The 18,710-nt window shown below is 50.4% G+C and overlaps 1 protein-coding gene across 1 annotated transcript in view; it reads right to left on the bottom strand.

Annotated features, from left to right (window-relative positions):
- The window catches only part of FHAD1 (forkhead associated phosphopeptide binding domain 1), a 132,794-nt gene that overhangs the window by 15,133 nt on the left and 98,951 nt on the right, over nucleotides 1-18,710 (bottom strand). Inside the window, exons 17-25 of the mRNA XM_027110100.1 lie at nucleotides 18,529-18,636; nucleotides 15,964-16,137; nucleotides 13,614-13,836; nucleotides 12,008-12,092; nucleotides 10,304-10,410; nucleotides 8,358-8,517; nucleotides 7,003-7,135; nucleotides 2,317-2,446; nucleotides 1,524-1,648 (exon numbers count right to left, since the gene is read on the bottom strand). Coding sequence (XP_026965901.1) covers nucleotides 1,524-1,648; nucleotides 2,317-2,446; nucleotides 7,003-7,135; nucleotides 8,358-8,517; nucleotides 10,304-10,410; nucleotides 12,008-12,092; nucleotides 13,614-13,836; nucleotides 15,964-16,137; nucleotides 18,529-18,636 — 1,245 coding nt within the window. The remainder of the gene's footprint in view (nucleotides 1-1,523; nucleotides 1,649-2,316; nucleotides 2,447-7,002; nucleotides 7,136-8,357; nucleotides 8,518-10,303; nucleotides 10,411-12,007; nucleotides 12,093-13,613; nucleotides 13,837-15,963; nucleotides 16,138-18,528; nucleotides 18,637-18,710) is intronic.

Below are 18,710 nucleotides of genomic sequence, written 5' to 3' on the forward strand. Positions count from 1 at the left end.
GCTGCTCAGTGGCTTCAGCTACCCTGAGCTGCATCCTCTGTACCTCTCCAGATTCCCCCCCTTTTCCTGAGGGGAGGGTCACTAAGGAAGAGCCTGGGCTATAGGATCCAATCACACAGTCCCCACCCGGTCTCTGCAGGCTAGGAGACAGACCACCAGGGACACACCCATGGCTTCTTCAATCATTATTCTGTGACCTTGGGTGAGGTACGTGACCTCCTGAAGCCTTAATTTTTCTTATCTGTTAAATGGGGACAATAATAGTAACTATGACACAAGGCTGCTACGATGGCTAAGTGAGATAAGGCATGTAGCCGGCTGAGCTCAACGCCTGGCACACAGTAAGCAGTTAACAGATGTCAGCTATTCTTCCTCCTGCTCTTTCGTTTAATTACTGCCAACCTTGGAGGATTGAGAGTTGGGAGGTTTCCTGCTCTGTGGTGTCAGTGGTGGGATGAGGGCTTGTTGCCGAGGAGAAGGTAAATCTTGGAAGCAGGATCATCAGGATGTGAGATCCAGCTGAGCTCCCCACCTGGAGATGGTCCCTCTACTCCCAACCTCAGAGGAGGAAGGTTCAATTTTTTCAGGAAAACCAACACGTTTCTGAAGACTCACATCTCTAGACGTGTGAGCAAATGTCTAGAAAAATTATAGGAGAAAATGCGGGTACAGATAGGATGGCTTTATTATTTTTTCCAAAAGCTGGTTTAGACCAGCTGCCGCAGCAAGCCACACCCAGCAGGTCCTGTGATTAATGCTGACCTGAGCTGTCCATTGTCATGTGTCAATCAAACACCCGATCAAGCATCCATTTAGGATACGGGCACCTTCAACCTGACCATCAAATTACTTCTGAAAATCCTGGCAGATACAAACTATGCTCCCTAAGAAGGGAAGCTTTTCTTGGATAATACTGTTTAAATACTGTTTAATAATAACTATGGGCTAGGCACTGGGATAAGCACTTTACATAATTATCTCCTTTAATTTTTCCATCATCATTTTACAGCTGGGAAATGAAGTCCCAGAAAGGTTAGGCGCCTGCCCAAGGTCACAGAGCTTGCAGAGCTGGGATTAGGACACAGACCTCTGATTCTAGAACTTGTGTCTTCTTAGTCATCATGGCTCCCTTCTGCTGCCCTTTATGTGTTCATGTTTTTCAGTTTATAGCAAAAAGCAAATGTTAGGCAAGCTCGTGACATAATGTTGTACATTAGCTTGTTGAATATTTTCTGCAGAATATAACATGGGATGTGAAAAGGAGGGCCCAGAGATTGAGCTGGCCAACATCAGTACAATGCTACATCATGCTGTACGTGATGGGAAGCCGCCTTTCTATTCAAACATTGGACCGCTGGTACGGCCAGGCACTGACCAGTCCATACAGGTGCTGGCCCATCAGGGAGGACCTGGTCTCGAACCAATGATATATACAGTGGTGCCAGGGCACACGGCTAGTGTCTGTCCTCATGCCCACCCTCTCCACGTGTCAGTCAGTGCAGAGACAAATTTTCTTTGGTTACCGCTCGGATCTCTACTCTTGAAAAAGTTGGCAAGTCAGGTTTTACATCCAATATTTTCTGAACATTTTTTTCCATCCCGAGGGTCTTTAAGTCTAGAAATGATCCATCCATGTGGTCCTTATGATCTATAAAAGAAATAATTTACACTCAAAAGAAAGGCTCAGGAAGAAGTTACTGCATGTAAAAATCACAGCTGCTATTTACTGGACACTTACCACAGGCCATCCTCCCTTGGCAGGTGAGGAATCAAGGCCCAGAGAGGTGAAATGACTTGTCCAAGGCCACACAGCTAATATGAGGCTGCAGCCTCACGGGGCTGAGGCACTGAGGGTGAACCTTCGGCCACAGGTATGAGGATGGACTTGAACCCAGGCTTCTGTGTCCAAGCCCAGTGCTCTACCCAGCAGCAGGCTTGGCTTCTTGAAAGCCCTATTCCCTCTAAACAGGGTATTTATCCTGGGAAGTTCCCCAGGGTTGGTCCTTGCACAGCATCAGTCTATGAAAAAGTTTCCACTGGGCCACAGTGAAATCAGAAAAAGAAGGACAAGGTTGTGAGTTTTTCATGAAATTCTGTTTATTTAATATCAAGGCCTGCTCTTGACTCTGAGATCATGTCTCCCCAATTTTTCTTTTCTGCCCATCTTTTTTTTTTATAACTATGCCCTTTTAGTTATGAAATGATGGGGATAGAAGATGGTGGTCCTGGCAAATTGGTCAGTCCCCAAAGTGAACCCTCAAGTCTGGGGCCCACGGCTCTCAGCACAGAGCGGGTGACTAGAAGGAGGAAACTTACTTGACGAGCTGGCCTTCTCAAGTTCTTTAATTCGCGCACGAAGCTCAGATAAGGCCTTTTTCTGACGCTGAATGACTTCCTCATGTCGGGACCCTTTGCACTTGGCCCCTACATCACTGAAGGACTGCTCCTGTGGCCAGAATGGTGAGGACAGCAGCTTTATCAGGGATCAGAATCTCCCTCTCTTGTGTTTGAAGAAACATGAACAAATCATGGATTAGCAGAAACCCTGTCACTTACTTAGTACCTTGGAAAATATCATTAAGGGGTTTCAGCAGAGAAGGAATTTAAAAATTTCATTTCAAATACAAAGTCACATCTAGGAAGATTTCCAACTTTCCTACCTACTTAGCATCACTATAAATAAGAGATCCCCTCTATGTTCCATCCCCATGTTTTATTTCTCTTTTTATTCTAATATTCATCTAAGCTTGGGTTTCCACTTGTTGTCATTCTGGTGTCATCTCTGAACAATCACATCAAATTCGCTCCTGGAGGGGCATTTTTTTTTTTTTTGCCTGCACCGTGCGGCATGCGGGATCTTAGTTCCCTGACCAGGGATCGAAACTGCGCCCCCTGCAGCAGAAGTGCAGAGTCTTAACCACTGGACCGCCAGGGAAGTCCCTGGAGGGGCATTTTTTAGGTAAGAACATGTGATATTTTCTTCTTAGCTAGTAATAAGGATGGTGGTTTAATATTTGCTCGAGGGAATTTGATGGGCGGACTCCTGGCTGGTCTGCAGAAAGGAAAACACTCCTCTGAGACTCCTGGACTCTCTGGAACAGCGTGGTCCAACAGAACTTTCTGCAACAATGGAAGTATTCTCTATCTGCATCATCCAATATGGTAGTCACTCGCCATGTCGCTAGAGTTGGGTTTACGAAGGGCACAGACAAGGAAAGGTCTTCTTCATCTCTTAAGGGTCATGTACACATTCTCCCCTTTGAGAAAAGGAAGAATGCGGGTTTCTTCCTCCAGAAAAATTCACGTACAAAAATTTGCAGACAACTCCTGGAGCTTCAGGGACCCCCTGAAGCCCTGTCGTAGACTCCAAATTAAACAGCGCTTCCCTAGGGTAAGTGATTCATTCATCCACTCATTCATTCATACCACAAAGGTTTACTGAGCACGTCTATGTGCCACGCCTTGTTCTAGGCTCTGGGGACTTAGCAGGGACTAAAACTGGCAAAATCCCTGTTATCATAGAGTCTGCATCCTAGTGTGAGCAGACAGACAATAAACAAGATAATCATGGAAAATATATGGTGGACAGTGATAGGTATTAAAGAAAGAAACTGGAAATGGGATGGGGTGTTGGGAATGGTTTTCAGATGTAAGTACTGTGGCTAGGGAAGGTCCCAGTCAAAATGGCGAGAAAGGGACGAAACTGACAACTTGTTTGTTTTATCACAATCTTATAACAATTTTGGTTCAGAGAGACAGTGCTCACCAGACACTGTTTTAGGCACTAGGGAGAGATCGGGGAACCAGGCAGAAAGCTCTGCTGCTGGGGGCTCATTTCTATGGGGCAGACACACCAAACAAGCAGAAAGACATGTTCAAATTCCAGAAAGTGATAAACGCTACCAGGTAAACAAAGCAGAGAAGAGGGAAAGGGACATTTATTTGCTCTTCCTCCCTTGATTCATCAAATGCTTATCGAAGGCCCATGTGACATGTGCCAGGCCCCACGCTGGCCACGATGGGCACAAGGCTCATGGCCTCGCTCGCGGAGCCCAGCAGGGCCGTCTGAGGTCCTCCTGGGGCCACTTCTCACCCCATGTCCCCACCACTCATTCCTTCATTTCATTCAGGCTCTGCTCCTGGTCTCCTCCTGGGAGGCCCCCTCCCACACGCTACTCTGCCCCGAATCCTGCTGTGTCTTTCCTCGGAGCGTTCACTCCCGCTGGACATTTTGTTCGACGTTGACTTGTTTATTGCCTGTGTCTCCCCTTTTCCAGAATGTGGGCTCTGTGAGAGCAGAGTTTGTCTCCATTGTAGACTGTGCTATTCCCAGGGCCCAGCCTTATTCCCCGGGCATAGTAGGGGCTCAAGAAATACGGAGCCGGAAGGGGTCTGCCCCAGTGTTCCTGCTGGGACCAGGGCTCAGTCCCTGAGAGAAGGGGGCACTCTACCCCCGGCTGCACTTAGTAGGACCTCAAGGGAGCCCGACCCTGGCTACAGCCAGCTTACTTCCCAGGCTCTTTCTACACTGGCCTCCCTCTCTTTGAGGGTGTATGTTTGCCTTGGGAGTAAACACGAGGAATGTGTGTGTGTGTGTGTGTGTGTGTGTGTGTGTGAGCACATGCTGGAGGCTGGAGAGGAGGAGGTGGGCAGGGGTGGCCGGCCTTGGGGGTGGGGCAGCCGCAGTAGCTGGGCTGGGTGACAGCCCTTCCTCTGCCTGCAGAGCTCGCCGGAGCCCGCTGTGACCCTTACTCGTGGCTTTTCTGGGAATTCGTTTATTTAGAGAAGATGGAGATTCTTTCTCATACAATACTTAAGCCCTCTGACCCACTCTGGTTTAGAAAGCAGGAAGTAGCCTGAGTGTGGAAAGCTGTTCTGAGACAGAAAAAATCCTTTTTACTTTTATCTTGCGGCCTCCCTCCCCCATCTTCCTCAACTAACCCCTCCTCGTCACAGAAACTAAAAATCACAGGCCTCTGGTCAACAGTCCTTTCCAGCAAACACGTGCAGAGTCGCAGGGGGTCTGGTGTGGGCAGGGACACTGAGCATCCTCCCCTGAGCCCAGCACAGGGCCTGGCATACAGCGGGTGCTCAATAGTTGTTGAACGTGTGAATGAATATGGGCCGGGTCCTGCACGAAGAGCTTGGATTCCGACAGGAGTGAGACCTGCTTCTGGCCCCATGGAGCTCACAGCTGCGGAGCCCGCTGCAGCCCCATCGCCAGGTGGCCCTAGTAACGAGGAGACACCTCTGCTAAAGTTCTCTGGATGGTGATTTTGCCAGGGCCGGAGGGCTGGGCCACTGAGCCCTTTCCTTCACGCTGCGGGCGGCCCTGGCTCACTGCTCTTTGGCAGGGGAAAGGCATCTTTGAGAAGGCAGGAAGGCAAGCTGCCACATTTGGCCCTGTCTCCAAGTGAAAGTCCAAAGCCCGTTACTGAAACGCTCTGCTCTCTAGTTTCACAAAGCAAAGGAGATTCTTGGACTCCAGGAAACCCGGGGCCTCGAGGAAGCGCCATCCCCACAGTCAGCCGCCCACGTACAATGGGGAGCATCACAGCCCCTGCCACGGGGACAGAGGCGAGCGCCACCATTGAGGACCGCGTGCTGAAGGCTGTTCTCGCTCTAAGACACGATCCCTGTGTGCTGCGCCGCTGGGACTTCCAGGCGTGCAAAGGCCTCTGGGCAGAGGTTGCCAAGAGTCAGCCATGGAGTGTAAGTGGCATGGCTCTTTGGGAAGGCAGTTTGGCCATGCCAAGCACAGTTTAGGCTGTCCTCTGGACATTCGGAATCACATCTAGGAATCTGTTCTACATACTTACAAGGATATTAACTACAGCAACGTGTGGAAGTAGAAACAAATGTCCATCAATACGGGACTGGTTGGATAAAAGGGACGTGATGGAATTCGTTGCTGCCGTTTAAAAGAATGAGGTAGATCTTTACATGCTTACTTGACAATATGCCCATTAAATAGTCTTATGTGAGAAAAAAATAGTTGCAGAATATATGCGGCTTGATACCATGTTTTGAAAAAAACCCTATTAAATAAATATATGTATATGTAAGTTTGCGCGTGTTTGTGTGTATAAATTCATTTCTCAACAACCCCATGGGGGGTTGGTGACTGGATTACTCCCACTTCCCAGATGAGGGAATTGGTACTCAGGTGCATCCTTGAGGTCACAGGGTTTCTGAGTGGAGGAGTCAAGATTGGAATCGAATCCAAGCCTGACCTTCAACCACTGCACAATCCTGACTGTATGAGCACGTGGTGGTTTCTGTGAGGAAAAGGTCTGATGGCACACGTGCCAAGCTGTTGATAACATACATTTCACATAGCAAGTAATATTTTTGGAACTTAAAATGACGATGTTTACAAAAGCAAAGAAAGGGGCTTCCCTGGTGGCTCAGTGGTTAAGAATCCGCCTGCCAATGCAGGGGACACAGGTTTGATCCCTGGTCTGGGAAGATCCCACACGCCGCGGAGCAACTAAGCCCATGCGCCACAACTACTGGGCCTGCAGTCTAGAGCCTGCGAGCCACAACTACTGAGCCTGCGTGCCGCAACTACTGAAACCTGTGTGCCTAGAGCCCGTGCTCCGTGACAAGAGAAGCTACAGCAATGAGAAGCCTGTGCACCACAACGAAGAGTAGCTCCCATTCGCCGCAGCTAGAGAAAGCCTGCGTGCAGCAGCGAAGACCCAACACAGCCACACACACACACACACACACAAAATAATAATAAAAGTAAAAGTTCTCCTAGATCCCAAACTGCCCTCCTTCCCACATATATTCCTCCTGAAACATATTTCTGCCTCAGGGCCTTTGTAGTGGCCATTACCCTGCCTGGACCGCCCTTCCCCAGCTGTGCCTTCTCATTCAAACTGGAACCTCACATCACCCTGTTAAAAAAAAAAAAAAAAAAAAAGCACAAAGAAAGCCACTGCTGGGCTCTTTCTTAGCTTGTCTTTCTAGCTGCCCAGGGACAGGGCAGGCACTCACCTCCTGGCTGCTCAAGAAAATATCGGTGTGGATTGGTTCTATCTGCACCGAGATGTCACACATCTGGGTTGCGTTCCTGGCCTTCTGTTCCCTCTCCTTGTGCAGCTGGAGCCTGTGTTTCTCTTGGGAGGCCCTAGGGCAGAGAAGATGAGACACTGGGCAGCAGAGTGGTTGGCAGCATGCATTCCGGGAACCATGAATGACTTTGTACCCACGAACAGAATTGGAAAAGGGACTCCCATTTTTACAGGGAACCAAAATCTTTGAGCCTTCAAGTCTACTGCCCGAAGATTTCTAGGAAAATGAGCTTCGGGGGACTTAAGGCTATAGTGACCAGACAGGCAGGCCCCTACCCATCCTTGCTTCCTGCATTGGGTCTGCGGGACACCTGCTGTGACATTCATGGGGGGTATTTACTGTGTGTCTGCTGTTTCTAACACTTATTATGTGTCAACCCTTCTATTTCTCATAGAAGTCCCATGAGGTGGGGACTCTGCTTGCCCCGTTTTACAGACAAGGAGAGAGACACATAGCAATTTGCCTGTGGTTGTGGAGATTGTAGGTGAAGGCGCCTGGCCTCGAATCCATGCAGCCTGGGTCTGGAGCCTATTCTCTTAACCACTATGTGAATCTGCCTTGGCCATGAACCACGGAGCACATGAAGCTACAGGGTATACATGAGATATCAATTCTACGCAAACTTTCTTGGGAAAAACATTAATCTTATGTCAAAATATGGATACACTATAGATGGAAATGCAAACTCACATGTATTTTTGAGACGAATCCGTGGGACAACAACAATCTATTTAGTTTAAGCGGACCTCTGACACCTCCAGTCTATCCTTTGTGCAGTCAATATTTACTACGTTCCTTTATATGCCAGGCACCGTGTGAATGCTGGGGAGTCAATAGAGTCTACACAGGGGTTCTCATGGGGAAGGCAGACAATCAGCAGGTGAGAGCAGCCTGGCTGTGTGAGAAGGGTTCGCTCAAGTGGCATGAAGGAGCTGATGGACCCCAGGCAGAGCAGGAGCCCTTGGCTATGTTTTGTGATGGCGAATGATGGAGGGCTTCCTGGAGGAAGTGGCATTTAAGCTGAGACTCATCTGGAATATTGGGCAGGAATGTCTAGATGCACAGAACTGAGCAAAGCTTTGTTTTAAATGATGAGGTTGTAAAGCAATGAAATGTATGTCATTCATTCATCTACTCATTCATTCAACTCTTCAACCAGCATTGACTGAGCACCGCCCCCCCCCCCCGCCCCCTGCTCTGCCTCTCTGTGCCAGGCTCCCTGGGCACTTGGGTGTGCCTGGGCTCCGCACACCCGCCGTGCAGACCTTCCTACCCACCTGAGTGTCTGCTTGAGGGCCTCTAGCTCCTTGTCCTTCTTCTCCAGCAGGCTGCTCATCTGTGCCATCTTTTCCTTGAGCACACTCAGCTCGCTGCTTTGTTGCTGGACCAGTGCCACATTCCGCTCCAGCTCCATCTTCTGCTTCTCGTTAAGCTCCCCTGGGAGTGACGTGGAAGCTGGTGAGAGGGTCTCCCGCCCCGGGTCTCCGCGAGGGCCACAGCAGCTCTGCCAGGCCTCTAAGAGCCACGAGGCGGTCCACCCTCCAGGGATGCTCTGGGGGCTTCAGTAACGGCCAGGAGGTCTGCGTGCGTCTTCCCCCCAAAAACAACAAAACGGCATTCCCTTTCAGTGAGTGCTGGCGCCATGAGGCAGCCCGCGAGGCGCCTGCCCGGCCCCAGCTGTCAGGACCTGTGAGCCTGTGGCATCCTAGGGCACCTTCGGCTGCCTGCTCTACATGTTTCCTACGGCGTTCTAAGGCCTCTGGAGACTGCTCTGCTCATGAGCCTGCCAGAGGCAACAGCCTCCAACCACGGACCGGTGGAGACAGGCTGGGGTACACAGCCCAGCTCCCTCCCACCCCAGGTGGCACCCCTGCAACCACACTGCAGTAGTAACCTCGGTCCCCCACTGTGCCCACTGACCGACCAGCACAGCCGTTATCTGCTTTCTTCCCCCTCCTGTCTTACTTCACCTCCACTGCTGTCTTCCCTGGGATCATCTCTCAAATAAAGCACCTGCAGTGGAATTCTGGTCTTGGGGGTCTGCTTGTGGGAAAACCCAAAGTAAGACACCTACACTGGGACTTCCCTGGCGGTCCAGCTGTTAAGACTCTGCGCTTCCAGCGCAGGGGGCGAGGGACTGATCCCTGGTCGGGGAACTAAGATCCCACATGCCGCAGGGCCAGAAAAAAGACACCAACACTGCCTTGAGTCTTCAAAGCAACACTACAAGGCAGTTCCTAGTAACACCCCCATGTCACAGGTGCAGAAACTGAGGTTCACAGAAGTCAGGGGACTTGCCTAAAGTCGCTCAACTAATAAACAGCAGATTCGGAACCGGGTCCAGCGCCTCCCCGTTCTAGAACTGGACACTGTAGCCTCTCTCCCACGTGTTCTCATAACTTGGTATGGAAAAATCACTCTTTGAGAAATCCTGCCATAAAAGCCTTGGGGGCATCAGCTGGTCCAGACACAGGAGCAAACACCACTGAAGGTCTGGGGTGCACAGGATTTGAGATGGGGATGAGAGGAGTGTTCCTCACCCTCCCTCCACCTCCCCAAACCTAGTTACACCCCCCAACTCCTGCCCTTTGGCTGGATGGAAGCTAGGGATGGGAAAAGAAGACAGCTCTAAGAAGCAAGAAGAAGAGAGGCAAAAATAAAAGTCTGGGAGAAGAAGGGTCAAGTAGGAATATTCAGTCAGACTTGTGTCCGTCCAGAAGAGAGCAGACCTCGCAGCTGTTTCACCCCTACTCTAGTGGTCTCTGACGTCCAAATCAACCCCGGGAGGCAGACGTGCTGCAGGTGTTTTTGCATCAGAGGAAGGAGAGGCCCGGGGGACACCTTACTTGAGGTCCCTAAGCTGTTGGGTGCTAGGACTTGTGCCGGCTGGCCTGCCCAGGGGCGCCCACGGTTGACCCCCAAGCCTTTGCCCCCAGAGACAAATCCTCTGTGGTCATCAGAGATTCTCTCCGAAAAAGAAAGTTGCATTTCTATACAGAGGTCCAGAGCCATCTGAGAATGTTCCCTGTAGCCCCATGTCAAAAGGAATCAGTTCAATACCCAGGATACAGCTCTTGCTGACCCTGAGCTAAAAGTACTGTGACGGCCCAGGAAATCAGGTTGAGTGGGATTTTGAATGCCCAGCTTTCCAGCCCTTCAGACACGTTTCTTTCCTTTCTTGAAGTGGGTCAGGAAATCAAGGGACATGGGCAAGTGTACACACCTCTCAAATCTGACATTCGGCTGTGGGCTTCAGTGAGGTTATTCCGTAACCTCATGATGATCTCCTGCTGAGACAGGATTTCCTTCTGAGCAGTCAATAAGTCCTCTCTGAAATTCACAGAAACAGACCAAGTCAGTTCAACTCAATCTCCCTGGTGTCTTGAGTGCCTGGAAGGGGCCAAGTACAAAGGCAAAGTGATCCCCAGTCAATGATGGTCCGTGTGATGCCAGTCCCAGCAAGGGCGATAAGCACACTCTTTAAAAATTCTCAAAACAAAAATCCATTTTGATCCACCTTCATTACAAAGAAATACATGGAGACAGAACAAAGGATCCCGGCCGGGTTCGCTCTGAGGTTGAGATACGACTAGTATGAAGTTGAAACCTCTTGCTGCTCAAGCGTCTGTCAGCGTGAGCCAATGCTCTTGTGGACTTTTGATCTTTGGTGCAAAGAGGAAGGAAGACTATTTTTTTGTGGGTTCAGGGATTCTTTGAGGACGAGGAAGAGGAGAGAGAAGAGGATGGTATGGCTTCCGTTCTCTCACCAGCTTCTTTTAATTCCTGATGGAGAGACGTGGTACCACGTGAGCGAGTGGTGCTCATGGGGCCCTTTGCAGAAGTGTGGGCCCTGGGGCCCAGAAAATCAAGGGGGACACAGGGAGGGTGGGATGAGGGCAGCTCTTTGGCCCCATGCCCCAGAGGGCAGGACGTCTTTGGCACCATGACGATCAGGGTGGCTGACAGGGGAGCAGTGTTCCGTGGGAAGGGGCCCAGCGTGACAGCGGGAGAGGTGCCTTAAAGGGGGTTATGAGCAAGGGTGAGACACCCCAGCCCTGAGAGACGCGTGCTGTGTGTGTGTGTCTGTCTATCTGTCTCTCTCTCTACTCCTTGGCTATAACTCTTCCAACTTGAGGATGAAACTCTGCCTCAAGGGTGTCCACAGCTAAGGAAGTGGACCAGAGAAGAGTAACGTGATGTTGATTCTTCTCCAGGTCGTGGCTACTGCTGTCTTCAGAGAGAGCTCTTTCTACCAGGAGGAGTCAGTTAGGAACTTTTCAGAACATGGAGGCTGAGTATCTGAGTATCTTTGCCCTCTTGAGGTAAAACCCCTGTTACGTTAGACTTTGGTAACTGGTACATGGCGCAGGGCTCAGGCTGGTGCCTTGTCTTTTTCGAGAAACTTTCTGAATCCTTTTTCTGCATCACATTCCTGCCTACTGTTTGTACACTGCTTGTCAGTGGCTTTCAGGATCTTTCCCATTCATGGATTTTGTTTCTCTGGAAACTGTCAGCTCTTTGTGGCTCCAGGTATGGACTTTTGGGTTGGGAGGAAGCTTCAAGGTCGTTTAGTCCAACCTCTTAACTTTGAACCATCTGCAGGACCCACTCCACCAAGTGGTGTTTGAAACCCGCTTATAATACCCAGGAATGCACTTGCCTCGAGCAGGTACTTGGAAAAAGTAGCCAATCATAGCATTAGCTGGAGTTCATGTACCTCATCTCACCAGCAGGGAAGCCGAGGCACAGGAGGTGACGTGACCTGCCCGGGGCCACACACCTGGAGAGTGTTGAGTTGGAATTTGAACATGATCGAGAAACTAAAGGGATCGAAAAATTCAAATACCAGCAAGAATAGCCCAGACTCAACTCCTTTTTGCAGACTCTGACAACGTGGCCAGAAGCAGGGGTCCGGTCGGGTACTCACATCAGGTGTCCACACATGGCGTCTTTGGCGGTGCTCTCCACCGGAGGTGCTGCCACAGTGTCTTGCTGTGTTTCCCCCTCCTGGGCTGAATCAGAGGGACAGGCCAGCGTCACCACAGTCCTTACACAACGGATGTCTTCCTTCCCCTTTGCTTATCAACACACCTATGTCTTTCTCAACTTACACAGCTTCCCTATGCCCCCAGCCCTCTCCACCTAATGGGAACCAACGTGTGTTCTGTGTCACAGGCTGCCGCCTCCCGCCGCACCACGTATGAGCTCATGAAATCTTCCCAGCTACTCTCTAAGGCAGGTATCACTGACTCCATTGACAGACGAGGAGATGGGCGCAGGAGGGGTGGAGCCTTAACCCCTGGGTCGCACCTCCTGCCCTATTTCCTGCTCTCCGCTCAGACGAGAGTCTCGTCCTGTCCTCACCTCCCACTTACTCCTCAGCCCACGCCTCCAGTTTCCGCCCTCACCCTCAGTTCACCCACTCATTTATTCGTTCGACAGATGCTTAGGGAGCACCTGCTTGATGGCAGGCATGGATCTAAGAGTGGGGTGACAAAGATGTAGTCGCTCTCGGGTCCCAGCTGAAACATCCTCCCTCCGACCTGGACTTGGGCTGGGAGACTGAGTCCCGTCCTGTGCCCGTGCCACGGTGCCCTGTCCATCCTGGGTCCCCTGTCAGGGCAGCGATTTGGCTAGCTGCCTGGCCTGTCCATTGCTGAACCCCCAGTGCCTAGAATGAGCTTGGGACATAATAGATGATCAGTTATGCACGTTGAGTGAATGAATCCACGAGGTGAGCCCTGACAGCTTGTCAACTGGCTTGAGGCTAGGACCACGGTTCTCAACCAGTGGGGAGTTTACCCTGAAGGGGACGTTTGGCCACGTCTGGAGACATTTTTGGTTGTCGCACTGGGGTGGGGGTGGGGGTGGGGGCTACTGGCATCCGGTGGGCAGAGGCCGGGGAGGCTGCTCAGCACCCGGAATGCACAGGACGGCCCCCAACCAAGAGCCCTCCAGCCCAAATGGCAATACTAGTGCCGAGGATGAGAAGCCCTGGCCCGAGGCCTCTACTTCCAGAACTCTCTTCCAAGAGCGCACTGTCTTTAGCTTTACGATCACCTTGGTCATTCAGGGCGAATAAGTGCTCACAACTCTTGAGTTCTTTCTTCAGCCTCTTTTTTTTTTTTTAAGAGATAAACCCCAGCTGGTTATAAAAGTGCATTAGACAAAGTTGCAAATTGCTGATGGCAGAGAGATGCCTTTGAAAGGCCCCTGCACGGGATGTTTCCACGTGGAAAAGATGATTCCCGTGGTGCTGCTCTGACACCCCTAACAGCCCCGGCAGCCTGTGCCCCTCGCTGGCTGACCGGCTCGGCACAAAGGCTGTCCCTGCTCATTGCTGTTACTTCTGTTGAACCTGGGCCTTGAGGGCGCCTAGCCTTGCTGTGTAACAAGAAGAAAAGGCCTCCAGACAATAGAGGAGCTTTTAAATGAGGCGCAGACTTTTCTTCTGCATCAGTCTAGGGGGACCCACAGGGTCATCAGAACCTGCCCTGAGCACTAAGATTTCCTCGGCGTCTCTCTGGACCAACCTGGGTCATTGTCCTTCAACGTTGCAATCTCTCCTATTTTTTTATGGTGTTCGGTCACTTTCTGGAGTCTTTCTTCAAGACTCACAATCGTCTGGGTGTGCTGTTTGATTTGGTCCTTGTATTCCATGATCTGTTTTTCAAATCCGTGCTTCTGGGATTCCTGTTCTTCTTGGAGGGCCCTTACTGTGAGCTGTTGCAGCTGCATCCGCTCCTCCATCATGATCTGGGAAAACAGACGTGGTTAACATGATCTTGGGAGCTGGATAAGAGGACGATAACAGCAATAACAACATGGGCCCCCTGCACCCACCAGCGCCAAGCTCTGCCCCGCCCCAGGACCTTTGCATGTGCTGTTCCCTCTGCACGGTACGATCTTCCCCCAGCTCCTCGCATGGCTGACGCCTCATGTGACAGGCCTCAGCTCCAATGTCACCTCCTCAGAGAGGCCCTCCCTGACTGCCTATCTGAAGGAGGCATGATGCTGTTTTATTTCCCCTGAGGCACTTATCACCATCTGAATGATCTCATGTCTTTATTTCTTGCTCCCACTGGAATGTAAGCTCCATGAGAGCAGAAACTTACCCTTTCTTATTTACCAATATGCCCACAGCATCAGTGTCTAGATCCCTGCCACAGCATCTAGACACAGATGCTCAGTAAGTGTGGGTTGAATTAGTCAGTGAACAATTTTATAAGAGAAAAGTGAATGAATTTGTAGTTCTTAAAAACAAAAATGGGGCTTCCCTGGTGGCGCAGTGGTTGAGAGTCCGCTTGCTGATGCAGGGGACACGGGTTCGTGCCCCGGTCTGGGAAGATCCCACATGCCATGGAGCGGCTGGGCCCGTGAGCCATGGCCGCTAAGCCTGTGTGTCCGGAGCCTGTGCTCCGCAACGGGAGAGGCCACAACAGTGAGAGACCCGCATACCGCAAAAACAAACAAACAAAAAAACCCAAAAATGATCAGTGGTCCCCTGATGGTGAGTCAGAACTTTTCCCTTGACCGCCCCCCACCTTCCTCCCCTCTCGGGATGACATCATTCTCCTGCTACCTGGATGACGTCATCCTCCTCCTCCTGATTCCCTTAACACGTTGAGCCTCTGATCTTCTCCAGATGCGTAAATTCTCTGCCTGAGACGCTCACACGTGCCTGCTGTCTCAACAATCACTCCCCCAAGGCTATCTTCCAAATTTTGTTCCCATGTCTTGCTTCCTGCCCCAAATCTATTTTTTCGCCCTGCCAAAAGTTTGGGCAACTTTTGAACTTGGTACCCCACCCTCGTCTCAGTCTGAATTCTTCACCTTCTCCAGAAGACAGCCCCTCTCCCACAAGAGACCCCCCCCAACACACAAACCCCGACCCCCATCTTCCCCGCATCTCCACCGTGTGTCAGCCCGTCCGGTGCCCTGGCTCCAAGCTCGCCCTCCTCCTTTGGTTCCTCCCTCTTCTCAGTGCTCCTGTCCTGTCAGTCAGTTGTCGAGTCCTGCCATTTTTTCTGCTCACTCTCTCCAGAGCGACTCCTTCCTTCCCCTCCTCTGCTGCCCCGAGTGTCCAGGTCCTATGACTCAGGACTACAGCAACAACGTGCCACGCCCCGAGCCGGTGCCTCCAAGTCCAGTCCCACTCAGGTTCACTCTGTGCACTTCTGCCAGGTCAATCCTCATCAACTCCTTGTCCACAGACCTGTCTGTTCAATGTATGAAGGACAGGTGGGTGCAATATTGAGCCCTGATGGTGGAGGGCCTTGAATGCTGAGATGAAATTGAAAAACATTATCTTAACGTCTGAGGAATAGTCGCTGATCCCTAAATTCTGGGGCTGCTCAGTGCTTCAGCCTGATCCTGTGAAGACCCTGAATTACAACATCATAGAGGTTTGTTTCGAGGAGTCCGTGCATGCATTGTGACCGGCCATGCACTCCATCCTCCCCACCCGACCGGGACTCTGACCTCACCTGCGGAGGTGGTCACAATGCATGCACGGACTCCTCGAAACAAACCTCTATGATGACGCCCCCGGACAGAGGGCGTCATCATAGCTTCTGTTTACTTTTTATACTAAACTAATGCTTCCAGCAGAGGGTGATTTTACCCTGCCAGAGACATTTGGCAAAGCTGGAAGACATTTTTGGTTGTCACAACTGGGGGAAGGGTGCCACTGGCATCTCGTGGGTACAGACCAGGGGTGCTGCTACACATCCTATAATGCACAGGACATGAGAAAGAGTTACCCCACCCAGAACATCAACAGTGCAGAGGCTGAGAACCCCTGGTCTAAACCACGCATCCTCATGGCATCGTGATCTCGCATTGAAGGGAGAATTCTCCCGTCCCCAGAAGGCACTGACTTACCATTTTCGTCTTAGCAGTTTCCAGTTCAGCTAATGTTTCACTTAATTTCATGGTGAGGCTCTCTGCTTTTAGACTTTCAGCCGTCTTTGTTTTCTGAGTCTTTTCTACCATGGCCAATGCATCATTTAATTTATCATTTAAAATGTCTTCTTTTTGCATTTTTAAATCTATTTCCTAGACAAACAGCAAACATCAAATTAACAGAAATTCAGGTATAAATATCTACCCTAGCCTCTCCCTCCCCTGTTTTCAGAGAGGAGGTGACCTCTGTTCTGGTATTGTTCTGTTGATCCTTTTAAAGTCCAAAGTCCATGTTTTCTCTGGAAGGTTCCAATGATTACAGAACTCTTTTTTTATATGCAGCTGAGATCTGTCTAGTTGAGATTTCTGGTCTCTGAGCTCAGTGCTGTCACCTGGAGCTCACTGAACAAGTTTTATTTCTCTTTTATGAGACAGCCCTTTAAATATTTGAGCAGGGCTGTCATGTCTCTCCCTAAATCTATTTTCCAGGATAAATGTGCCAAGTGCCTTCATCCCTTCGTCACAGGACCTGCCTCCAGGACACTCCTCCATCTTCCTCTGTGGCTTCGGCCCTGGGATGACCTCCCCTCGTCCCGTGGGGCCCCGGCGAGATTGGACTCTGGTCGCCATGTCCTCAACACATTCTCCCTCCTCCCGGGACCCATTCTTCCGATCTTTGTCGAAATTCTACTCTCCTCCTTGGGTCCATTCTCCAACACTGTGGAATGTGGGCTTCGTGACAGGCACTGTGCTGGGGCTGGACGCACTTTATTTATTTATTTGACTTCATTCTTTAGAGCAGTTTTAGGTTCACAGTAAAATTGAGCAGAAAGTACAGAGTTTCCATGAACTCCTGCCCCCATCACATGCACAGACTCCTCCACGGTCAACATCCCCACCGGACTGGTACATTTCTTACACTGATGAACCTGCCTCCACACATCATTGTCACCCAAAGTCCATAGTTTACGTTAGGGTTCACTCTTGGTATTGCACATTCTGTGGGTTTGGACAAATGTACAATGACATGTGTCTACCATTATAGTACCATACAGAATAGTTTTACTGCCCTAAAAACCCTACATATTCCTTCTGTTTATCACCACTCCCCTAACCAATCCCTGATCTTTTTTTTTTTTTTAATCCCTGATCTTTTAACTGTCGCCATAGTTTTGCCTTTTCCAGAACGTCATATAGTCGGAATCATACTGCATGTAGCCTTTTCATGAACATTATTTAATCCAGAACAGCCCCCCCAGGGGACTTCTCTGGCGGTCTGGTGGTTAAGACTCCACGCTTCCACTGCAAGGAGCATGGGTTTGATCCCTGGTTGGGGAACTAAGATCCCGCGTGCTGTGCAGCGCAGCCAAATAAAGAAAAAGAAAAAAGAAAGAAAAAGAAGAAAAAAATAACCCCCCAGTGATTCTATGTATGGTAATATTTGGGAACCTTTCTTTGAAGAAAACGATCTAAGATCGATGTGAATAGACTTGAAGATCTGTCTAGTCCCATCTGGTCTATTTATTTATTTATTTGGCTGCATCGGATCCTTGTTGCGGCATGCGGGATCTTTCGTTGCAGTGAGAGGGCTCTTCGTGACGGCGTGCGAGCTCCTCTCTAGTTGTGGCGCGCGGGCTGTAGCGCGTGCGGGACTAGTTGCCCTGCGGCATGTGGGATCTTAGTTCCCCGACCAGGGATCGAACCCGCGTTCCCTGCATTGGAAGGCAGATTCTTAACCATTGGACCACCGTGGAAGTCCCAGCCCCATCTGGTCTTGAAAATCCTTTGAAATTGTATTTACCTGTATTTAAATTTAACCCACTATTGTCAGGTTGTGTGTTTATCACGTGCCTTGACTTTTGAGGTATCAGCTTGCGTGTGTGTGTGTGTGTGTGTGTGTGTGTGTGTGTGTGTCTTGTACTGTTGGGACCCAGGAGGGGTGAATTCAGTCCTCCAGCTTGGAGGTGCCTAAGACAGGGTCCTGTGCAACAACTTCTGCTTCTCCTGCATCTCCTACTCTCAGTAATAATCGTAAACGTGGTTTGATTATGAAGATGTTGATAGCGATGATGACAGATTCTGGTGGAGAAATAGCACCAAGGAGATCAGACATTCAGGCATCTATATCCTGCCGCCCCCTCTGTGACCCCGGGCAGCTGAGCCTACACCAAGGTCAAGGATAGAGAGAGGAGGGGTGATGATGAGAAGTCCTAGAGTCAGGTAGTCCTGGGTTCAGATTCTGCCCCTCCACTTCCTGGCTGTGAGATAATAATAAGAACAACAACAATAAAACATGCAGCATTCACTGAGTGCCAGGCGCTTGTCTCTGTGTATGTTAGCAATCAAGCCTCACAACCCCATGAGGTTGATCTATCGGATCATCTGTATTTCATAAGTGGGGAAACCAAGGCACAGAGGTGGCAACTCCTGCCTAGTGTCCCACAGCCAGGGGGTGGCAGAGGTAGGATTTGAACCGCCTGCCCCCAGAGCCTGGTGCTCGGCCATGCTGGCTCCTCCATGCCTTTTCCGCTTTGAGACTCATACCTCCTTCTGCCTGGTTATGCGGTTCTCCAGATCTTGCACCTTTTTCTTTTCCTTCTCTATGGCCTCCTTCGCTTTGTGTTTCTCGTAGGCGATGCTGCTCTCTGAAATCTGGAAGTCAACAACAAGCGGTTTGAGGGTGTGTGCACGAGAAAGGAAGGGAAGTGACAACAGCAAGGGGAAGC

The sequence above is a fragment of the Aethalodelphis obliquidens genome, unplaced genomic scaffold (genome assembly GCF_003676395.1).
Source record: "Aethalodelphis obliquidens isolate GAN/ISIS:26980383/991018 unplaced genomic scaffold, ASM367639v1 scaffold9, whole genome shotgun sequence".
NCBI lineage: Eukaryota > Metazoa > Chordata > Mammalia > Artiodactyla > Delphinidae > Aethalodelphis > Aethalodelphis obliquidens.